This window comes from Martes martes (genome assembly GCF_963455335.1).
Source record: "Martes martes genome assembly, chromosome: 6".
Taxonomy (NCBI): domain Eukaryota; kingdom Metazoa; phylum Chordata; class Mammalia; order Carnivora; family Mustelidae; genus Martes; species Martes martes.
Window position 1 is genome coordinate 16,358,478 of NC_137893.1, and position 9,998 is coordinate 16,368,475.

At 49.8% G+C, this 9,998-nt stretch overlaps 1 protein-coding gene across 1 annotated transcript; it reads left to right on the forward strand.

The window, feature by feature from the left end:
- The first annotated feature begins 5,592 nt into the window (after positions 1–5,592).
- LOC308344687 (UL16-binding protein 1-like) lies at positions 5,593–9,027 on the forward strand. Its single transcript, XM_080806424.1, has 4 exons — positions 5,593–5,850; positions 6,086–6,361; positions 7,026–7,169; positions 8,398–9,027. Exons 1-4 carry the CDS (start codon positions 5,736–5,738, stop codon positions 8,472–8,474), a joined length of 612 nt encoding a protein of 203 aa, XP_080662550.1. The 5' UTR covers positions 5,593–5,735; the 3' UTR covers positions 8,475–9,027.
- The last annotated feature ends 971 nt before the right edge of the window (positions 9,028–9,998 follow it).

The following is a 9,998-nucleotide window of genomic DNA, read 5'->3' on the forward strand; positions in this document are numbered from 1 at the left end:
AAAGAACTTGGCAAACTCAACACCCAAAGAACAAATGTCCAATCATGAAATGGGCACAAGACATGAACAGACATTTCTGCAAAGAAGACATCCAGATGGCCAACAGACACATGAAAAAATGCTCCACATCACTCAGCATCAGGGAAATCCAAATCAAAACCACAATGAGATACCGCCTCACATCAGTCAGAATGGCTAAAATTAACAAGTCAGGAAATGACAGATGCTGGTGAGGATGCGGAGAAAGGAGAACCCTCTTACACTGTTGGTGGGAATGCAAGCTGGTGCAACGACTCTGGAAAACAACGTGGAGATTCCTCAAAAAACTGAAAATAGAACTACCCTATGACACAGCAATTGCACTATTGAGTATTTACCCTAATGATACAAACATAGTGATCCGAAGGGGCATGTGCACCCAAATGTTTATGGCAGCAATGTCTACACTAGCCAAACTATGGAAAGAACCTAGATGTCCATCAATAGATGAATGGATAAAGAAGATGTGGTATATATACACAATGGAATACTATGCAGCCATCAAAAGAAAGGAAATCTTGCCATTTGCGACGACATGGATGGAACTAGAGTGTATCATGCTTAGCGAAATAAGTTAATCGGAGAAAGACAACTATCACATGATCTCCCTAATGTGAGGAAGTGGAGATGCAACATGGGGGGTTAGGAGGGTAGAAGAAGAATAAATGAAACAAGATGGGATCGGGAGGGAGACAAACCATAAATGACTCTTAATCTCACAAAACAAACTGAGGGTTGCTATTGGGAGGGAGGTCAGGAGAGGGGGGTCGGGAGAGGGGTGTCGGGAGAGAGAGGTCGGGAGAGGTTATGGTCATTGGGGAGGGTATGTGCTATGGTGAGTGCTGTGAAGTGTGTAAACCTGGCGATTCACAGACCTGTACTCCTGGGGTTAAAAATACATTATATGTTTATAAAAAAAAAATTAAAAAAAAAAAGTTGGCCCCATGCCCATATGCTTCTCCTACCCTTGCAAAAATAAGGGACTTGACGCTACCTGCCTTCAAAAAGAAGGGAGGATTGCCTACAAATTATATCTCACCAAACTAGATTCTTACAAAAGGTGGAGGGAAGGAAGCCTGGTGGTACCTGAACAAAAGAAAGCCAGTGAACTTGTCATACCCATAAGCACATCAATCTGTCTTGTGCTTGAAAAAGTGTTGAAAGTCTTCATCCAACTCCATGAAACTATGTCTGTCACCCTAGTGTAGTACAAGATCAAGCAGACGGAGGTGACAAATGAGCTGCCTTCTGGCTCCTGTCTGCAATGAACCCTGAGGAACTATGAAGATAAGAAGGAAATAGATCAACAGCAATCTTCCCAACAGCCATCCTGGTTGCAGGAGGCCCAAGGAGTCATCCCTCCCAAGTGTTGGAGGAAAAGAACTTTGGGTCTAGAATTTTATATGCTGTTGAATTCTCATTCAAGTAGGAGAGTGTATGTATTAGATTTTATTGCAGCCATAACACATCATCACAAAATTAGCTTCTTAAATCAACACCTACTTCTTGTGTCACAGCTATGTAAATGACATGTCTGCACTGACTCAGTTTCAGGCTCTGGGCTTCTGAAAGCCAATGTCAAGGCACCGACCAGCTGGGCTCTTAGCCAGACAAACTGGGGGGAATGTGGTCATTCAGAGTGCTAAGGAAATCCAGTTTCTTGGAGTTTCTGGAGTGAGAGCCCCTCTTCCTTGCTGGTTGCCAGCTGGAGGCCCTCCTTAACTCCTTTCCGGGCCTCCATCTTGCATATGGCCCCCTTCATCTCAGGGCCAGCAGCAGGGCGCCAGAGCTCTCTGCCTCTCTTGCCACGTCTCTCTGCCTCCAGTCTGAGAAAGTCTTCATTTCTTCATTTTGAAGGGCTCGTGGGATTCCCTGGGCCCCTCAGATGATCGAGAATAATCTCCCTGTCTTAAAGTCAACTGGGTGGCCACTTTAATTACACCTGCAGGGCCCCTTCATAGCAGTACCTAAGTTCACGTTTGACTGAGTGACCACTTAGGGGAAATCTCCAGAATTCTGAATATCACCGTGTATTAAAAATATTTTTGAACATATAAAACCTAAAGAGTAGTTTTCCCAGAAAGACCCAACTTGAAAATACCTTTTGGATAAAGTAATCCAAGAGTAAGAGAAACACATCCAGGAGATGGAACAAGAGAAAGGAGAATGAGTAACAAATTTTGCTGAAATTTTCACTAATATATTAAAGATCGCTAAAATTTTGTTAGAAAACTATTTTTAAATTGGTAATTTGTTACAGATTACTGTTGCCTTTTTTTTTTTTAAAAAAAAGGGTGAAGGATGAGGGGAGTTTCTATCGCAGAAAAGAAGAAGTACAGCAATAATTGAGAAGTAAAAATCAGGGTAATATCAGGAAAATGGGGTGGGAGGAAGCACACAGTAGAGATGAAAACATGCTAAATAATGTTTTGGGAATGACCAAAAACAATGATAAATAAATGTAAAGAAACATTAGTGTGAATCAAAGGTTAAGGGCAATGATTATGGGAAGAAAAATTGAATAATGTTTAAATTAGCAGAAGAAAACTCCATACAGTGAAAGCAATGCAGATAGGGAGAGGCAATTTTTTTTAAAGCATAATAAATGAAAAAGATGATGGCTGAGATAAGCGTCTCCCTTTAGCTGCGCCCGGAAGCGGAATTCTGGGGTTGAGCCCGCCTAAGCCCCTCCTTCGCCCCGCCTCCAGCAGTACCTGGAGGACAGGTAAATCACTCCTCCACCCCCTTCTGAATCCCGCCTGGGAAGCTCGCGGGGCCTCCGAGTGCGGGAGCAGCCACCGACCCGCCTGGAGCTCCGCCTGCGAAGTCCACGAGTGTGTTTTCCGGCTGCCTCCGCCAGGCCCGTGCTCGCGCGCCCTCTCCTCTCTCTCTCTCTCTCTCAAATATAAAAAGAAGAAAATTGGAAGAATCATTGCGCACTTTCTCCTGGATGCGTGGATCTGCCGAGATGCAGTCCCACTTGGGTGAAAGAGACACGAACTCCTGCGAAGCCCGGGCCTGGCCACAGGAAGCGCGCCCCGCCTCCCGGCCCGCGGGCTCCTTCAGAAGCCGCCCCCGGCTCGGGGTCGCCTCGGAACCCACGGCCGCCACCAAGTTCACGGGGCGCTTGCTCCCATTTCTGCTGTTTCTCCTGCGCGGGATCAGGGCGGCGCAGGCCGGGTTGGTCGTGGGTGCGACGACCGGCGGAAGAGAGACAGGTGAGTCCCGGGGCCCTGGGAGACTTGTCGCCGGCTAGATCAGTCCCCACCCCGACCAAGTCCCAGCCGCGGGCTCCTTTCCCGCTCCGCGGAGTCCGCAGGGACTTTGGGGGCCTGTGGGACGGAACAGAGGGGACCTGGGAGACCACGGACTGCCAGGCTCTGGGCGCACGGAGCGGGGGAGGGGGGAGGGGGAGGCCGCGGCGGGATGTCTGCTTTCGCCCTGGGCTACGGGGAAGACTGGGCGATCGCGCAGGACTGGGCGATCGCGCAGGGCCTGGACCCGGCACAACCCGGGACTCTGCCCCTGACCCAACTTGTCCACAAGTCACCAACCCCACTGCTGTCCGCCATTACACTTCCCAGCGCACTTAAGCAAACGTTCAAGGCCTATGCATCTCCGGGAGATCTTTCACCAGCCACATCCCAGCACTACCCCGCTCAGGGTGGGCGGCTCTGATACCCCAGGACCACACCTCCTCCCTCCAGGTTCCTGGACCCACCTGCCTCTTAGGGCCTGTGATTTTCCCTGCCTCGACTGTCGTTCCCTCCGTTCATCACAAGGTGGTGTCTCTACCTAACATTCCAATGTTAGGATGCTACAAAGGCCAGGGAAGAACATTTTCCTCCAGTATCTGTGTCACAGGGTCCTGTGGCCCAAGGAGCAGGTCCAGCCACACATTCATCCAAATATTGTCTCTGGCTGCTCCCCTGCTGAGGACACAGACTTGAGCAATTACAACACAGACCTATGCAATATTAATATATACAGAGAATCTTTGCACCAGGCCCGCATTTCAATGAAAATAGGATAGGGCTCACACCCCTGCATCCTTACAGAGGTTTCAGGGTTGATGCTCAACTCTCATTTCATCCAGAGTAGGGCACTGTTTTAACATTGTGTTTGGAGAAAAGAGTAGACAGTGTGAGAATATTGGATTTGAATGTCCCTGCCACCCAGCCCCCAACCCACAAGTAATTCAACTACAAACAGTTTTCACTCCTGTAACAAATGTGGGGAATGGGAAAGCACCACTACGCAGGTACCTGAGCCAATGGTGTCACTGTGAACAGGGCCTGGGGCAGGTGACTTCTCGTTATCTGCAATACCAGCTGCCCCGCACCAGTTTAATGACAGGGGCCCTAGTGTCATCATGTCAACTCACACACTAGGTCCATTGACAATGTCTGCATGGTCTCTGCTCCCCAGTGTCTACCCACCCCTGCGAATGACCACATGACCCTTTGAGGAAGGCCAGCAGGAAGCAGTGCATGTGCTGTTGATCTGAAGGGTCCTTTCTGATGGATAGCTTGCTTCTGCTTCTACTACAGGGTTCCAGCTCTGAGAATGGGCTCAGGTCTGGAACCCAGTTAAAGGATCCAGACTTTCTGTTGAGTGTTTGCTTTTAGGCTTCTCCTCGTCCATCCTGGGGATGATGTTTTCATTGTCCAAATCCAGCAGCATCTGGGTTGGCCATTTGGCTATTTTGCCTCTAGGATCACCATGTTCCGTGAGCCCAAGGGATGGAAAGCTTTCTGTGGGGCAGGCCTGGCTGGCATTCCAGCCTCTAGGATCATTTCAGTCTTTGCTGCGTCCCTGCTTCGGACAGTTGGGCGCCTGTACCTCCAATCTCTTATTTCAGGACTTCACCCAAATACTACTGGGCACCTATTTCTGCAACACCACCTCCTTCAGCCAAGGTTGGTCATTAGACAGACATCACCGACCTTCTTGACAATTTTTTTTTTAAAGATTTTGTTTATTTATTTGACAGAGATCACAGGTAGGCAGAGAGACAGGCAGAGAGAGAGGAGGAAGCAGGCTCTCTGCTCAGCGGGGCTCGATCCCAGGACCCTGAGATCATGATCCGGGCTGAAGGCAGAGGCTTTAACCCACTGAGTCACCCGGGCGCCCCGCTTCTTGATAATGCTGGTGCCCTTCTCACAGTGCAGTCTTTATGACTTTGCTATAAAGCGTTCTCCAGACCTGTCCATGAGCACAGTTGGAGGACATGTGTTTAGTTTTGTGTTTGGCATTTCCTGCTGTATCTGTTCTGTCAAAGGCTGAGATGCTGGGTATCAGCCTGATAGACACAGGGGACATTTCAATGGCTGTGTGGCCTCCTGCCAGGCAGAGACATCCTGATCTTATCCCAACAGGGGAAGAGCAGCAGCCTCTCCTGCTGAGGGTAGGGGCTGTGCAGGGACAGTCCTTACTCTGCCAGCACAGCCCTACAGGGATGCCACTGCTGCCACCTGCATGGCAGAGGGATGCCTGCTGCTTTTTTTTCTTCCAGCCCCAACCTCCACCTGTGTTTTCCCTTCGCAGGTGCTCTCTTGCTTTCCTACAATTTCTCCATCACATCTCAGCCCAGGCCTGGACCATCATGGTGTGAGATTCAAGGCCAGGTGAATGGAAACGCGTTTCTTTCCTATGCCTGTGGGAGCAAGGAGGTCAAACCTGTTGGTCCTCTGGGGATGAAGCTGAAAGACACAGCGTTTTGGGGGACACAGAGGGAGCCTCTGGAAGACCTGGGGGAAGAGCTCAGAAAGAAACTGCTGGACGTCAAAGCAGAGATTTTGATGAAGAGTGGTAAGTCTCAAGGCCCAGAGCAGAATGAGAACACCTTGGCAGGGCCAGGGAGCTATGATGTTCATGTAAAACTTCGAAGTGGGTGCCACACATGCGGCCCAGCAGCCCGGACAGAAAAGGAGGCCAGAGCAGGACCAGGAGGGCGGAAGGGGAGCCGAGGAGTGCTCAGTGGGTGGGGCAAAGGATTGGTCAGGACCAGAGGCTGACCTGTTTCCCCTGGTGGGGGTGGGGGCAGATTCTCTCACCATGCAGGGCAGGCTTATGTGCGAGCGTGGGGCCCACGGACACACCAGAGGATCCTGGCGGTTTGCCTTCAATGAGCAGTTAACCCACCTCTTTGACCCGGAGAACAGAAAATGGACAGTGGTTCCTCCTGGAGGCCAACAGTTCAAGGGCACGTTGGACAGTGATGGAGAGCTGACCAAGCTCCTCATGGGGACCGCAAACGGAGACTGTAAGAGCTGGCTCCAGCAAGTATGGGAGCGCTGGGATGAAGCGCGGGAGACCACAGGTAACTCAGAAGACTGGATGGAGTGCTGGTTCTCTTGAGATGGCCTCCACCTGCCCCACAGTGTGGACTCTGTGTGTGTGTGTGTGTGTGTGTCCGAGGGAGAGAGAGATATTCATCCATCCATGAATGTTCCTGGCAGAATAATGGCCACAGGAATGTTCTAGCATCCTTCCTTTCCCTTCTCACCTCCAGGAATTTTTTCCTCGCTGCACGTACTTTTGTGCTTGGGTATTTCTTGGATTTCTTGCTGCCCCAAACAGGGGAACATCAGTCTTTTCCAGAGATGGTGTTCTTACTGCTCCCTTTTCTGAGAATCATTGTCTTTTCCATGCCACCCGGTGTATTGCTGGAAATCCTTCAGTGGCACCTGGACTGTCGCTTTCACCATCCTTGTCCTGCATCACCTCCTGCCTGTCACAGCAGGAGCGACTGCTTACATTGCAAACTTGCTTCCCCTTATGGCTGGAGGAGCCCCTAAGGGACAGGGTGCATCCCCTCCCTCCATCCCGACATCAGGACTGGTCACAGCAGCTGGCACAAGGACAGTGATAGACAGATAGTGACCGTCTGCCTGGTAGGGTGGACCTGGGCCAGCAGGAGCTGATGAAGCCTCCCCCAGTTTGGAGTCCTGACTGGGGCTCTGATCCTTGCGTTTTCATTTCAGTGCCACCAACCACGCCTGAAGACTCGGCCCAGACCTGGAACATCTTGGTCATTGTGAGCTCTGTCTTCGTTAGCCTCGTTGGCCTCATAATATGCATAATCATCAAAAATCGACACTCTCTGTGGAACTTCTTTAGAAGGACAGGTAGTGAGAGCAGTTTGAGAGGGAAGAGAGGGGCAGATGGCCTGGTGTGAGCACAGGGACCGCTGAATTCCCAGCCTCACCCCTGCCCACTGCCTGAACCTTCTCAGAGGGCAGTGGGACTAGATGAATGAGATCTCATATCACGTGTTGGCAACTACTTGTACAGGCTTGGCTCTGAGGTCTGATATGGCCTCACTCACTGTTAAGGCCACTTGGAAAGGGGAGGGGCCCACACCATGACTTAAGGCCTGTTGGTGCTAAAGGGATTGAGGGAAGTCAGGCCTGGCTCTGACCGGGTTCTCCATTGGAGAGAGTCAATTTGGGCCCAGGGTGTGTGGGGTGGGGACAGTGGGGAAACACAGCATGGGCTATACTCCCATTTGAGTAAGAGCAGCATGACAGCTCCATGGGACATCTCAAGGAGAAGGGGACTCCATCTGGGCAGTTACAAGGACAGGGGACCAAGGTCTCATCTCAGGAAGAGGGAGTGGGAAGGCCTCTGCAGGTCAACTCAAAGGGATGGACAGTAGTGCCATGTTCCCCCAGAACATGGCTTGGGTCTTCACATGTAAGACAGCAAATGCCCGTAGAGACCATGCATGATGGGACTAGAAGGAGGCCAGTTCTCCGTGCAAACGTGGGAACCCTGACTGAGGCTGGTGCCGTCCCTGGCAGCCAGCTTCCTGCAGACCTCAGATCCTGAGACACTGAGCAGCCTCTGCTTTGAGCAGAGCTGACCTGGGAGATGGGCTAACTGAGCTCCCCTGTGAGCTCCCAGCTGGGCCAGACCAGGAATGGATGGGATGGGGGAAGGATCATCAGACTAAGAACTCTGTGTGCTGACTGCAGGAGGCTGGGAAGGAAAGGAAAAGAAGGATCTTTGCCCACAGGGTTCCCAAGGTAGAGGTGTCAAGTGCAGGCCCCTGTCTTCTGTCAGATCCCCCAGCAGGTCTTTTAGGATCTGCCATGAGAGGGAGCATGGGAACCTGAGTCACATGAGTACTTTGGTTTCTTACTCACTTTGGCCTTGAGTCCAGACCATTGGTAACAGGGTCTGGGGCTGACTCCGTGATTTGGTTCAGGAGGGAGGAGGTTTGTAAAGGTGGCTGGGCCCAGGGCTGGGATCATGACTGGGGGGAAATGCATGCCCCTGCGTGAGGGCTGGGCTCTGGGGTGGGGAGTGCTGCTGAAGGGCAGCCACAGAGACAAACACCTGTTCTTTTCTCAGGCCAAGGCTACCAAGAAGCCCCTTATCATGGGGACCAGCTCAGCGACTCTGCCTCTGGGCCAGCTGCCTTTGGATGAGCTGCTATTCATCAATAGACCAACAGCACTTCCAGGTTTACAATTCCAGAGACTTCAGTCCAGCCACCTGGTGCAGGACACAGAACCTCCCATGTCCCTTCTTGCACTTCGTGCCTCTCCTGTTCAGCACTTTCCACTGGCAAATTCTATGCCATTTTCTCCCGGTGCTAAGTGATGGAATTCTTGCACTTAAATTTTAGATACTTGACTAAGGAATCTCAACAAAGGGAACATTTTCCATCTTGTCCTTTGGTTGTGCAATATCAGATCCTTCTCTGTAAGAGGACCATGTCCTTGCCGACAGTCAGTACAGGTCAGCCACTGTCACGAGGACAGGGATAGACCCCATCTATTGTTTGAATATTTTTTGAAGCTATAGAATGAAAAAGTAATTGTTTGAAGCTATGGAACCTCAGGGATTTTTTTCTGTGTCCCGAGAAACAACCTCATTGACTTTTAAATGGAATAACATTATATTTGTGACTGATTTCTACAGTAATTTATGACCATGTACATATACCTAAATAAACATACCTCTATTATTTAAAAATTGATTAATTTGAAATTTGTTTTCTTGATTATTAATTAGTTTTTCAAAGATTTTATTTATTTGAGAGAGAGAGACTGAGGGAGAGAGAGAGATCACGAACAGGGGGAGGGGCAGAGGGAGAGGGAGAAGTAGACTCTCCACTGAGCAGGGAGCCAGTTGTGGGGCTCCATCCCAGAATCCTGGGATCCTGACCTGAAGGCAGATACTTAACTGGATGAGCTACCCAGGCACCCTGGAATTTTTTTTTACTAGTTTTTTATCTGCTTGAGAGAGAGAGAGCACGTGCGATCCTGCCTGAGTTAGGGAGGAAGGGCAGAGGCAGAGGAACAAGCAGGCTCCCCTCAGAGCAGAGAGACTAGCAGGAGGCTTGATCCCAGGACCCTGGGATCATGACCTGAGCTGAAGGCAGACATTTAACCAGCTGAGCCACCCAGGCCCCCCTGGAATTTGTTTTATATCCCAAAAGAAATCATGGAATTTTGCTCTTCTTCCACTGTATGGGGTACGTATAAGTGGTGATTCTGCTAGATTTCTTGTGGAAATAAAGACTTTAAGGATCACTCAAAAATCCACTTTCAAACAGTTACCTGTCAGTCTCAAACATGATCCTGACAGGCCAGAAGTAAACAGATATTCTGGGAAAGAAGGAATTGAGAATCTTTCTGATGACCCCAGATCGCCTATGTACTACACTGACCTTCCTGTAATCCTCCTTCAGTGCACAGTGAGTCTTCAGAGCAGAAACAGATCTGCTTCTAAAAGTTGATTTGTTCCCTCATGAACAAAAGATCCATATCCATAATATACAAAGAGCTCAAATAAATAAATAAGAATAAGTCTTATTCTCCTAAGATTTGTGCAAATGCATAGAGCAAGTCATAGACTGTAAAGATTTTATTTATTTATTTTTGAAAGAGAGAAAGAGCAAGCACAAGTCAGTGGAAGGGCAGAGAGCAAAGCAGGCTCCCCGCTTA

What these genes read in the sequence shown, in the direction of transcription:
- LOC308344687 (XM_080806424.1), top strand. Translation starts at nt 5,736, where the DNA reads ATGAAGCTGAAAGACACAGCGTTTTGGGGGACACAGAGGGAGCCTCTG. An exon ending in TGAAGCGCGGGAGACCACAG is followed by an intron (nt 6,362 to 7,025) that starts GTAACTCAGAAG and finishes TTTTCATTTCAG; the next exon opens with TGCCACCAACCACGCCTGAA. An exon ending in GAACTTCTTTAGAAGGACAG is followed by an intron (nt 7,170 to 8,397) that starts GTAGTGAGAGCA and finishes TTCTTTTCTCAG; the next exon opens with GCCAAGGCTACCAAGAAGCC.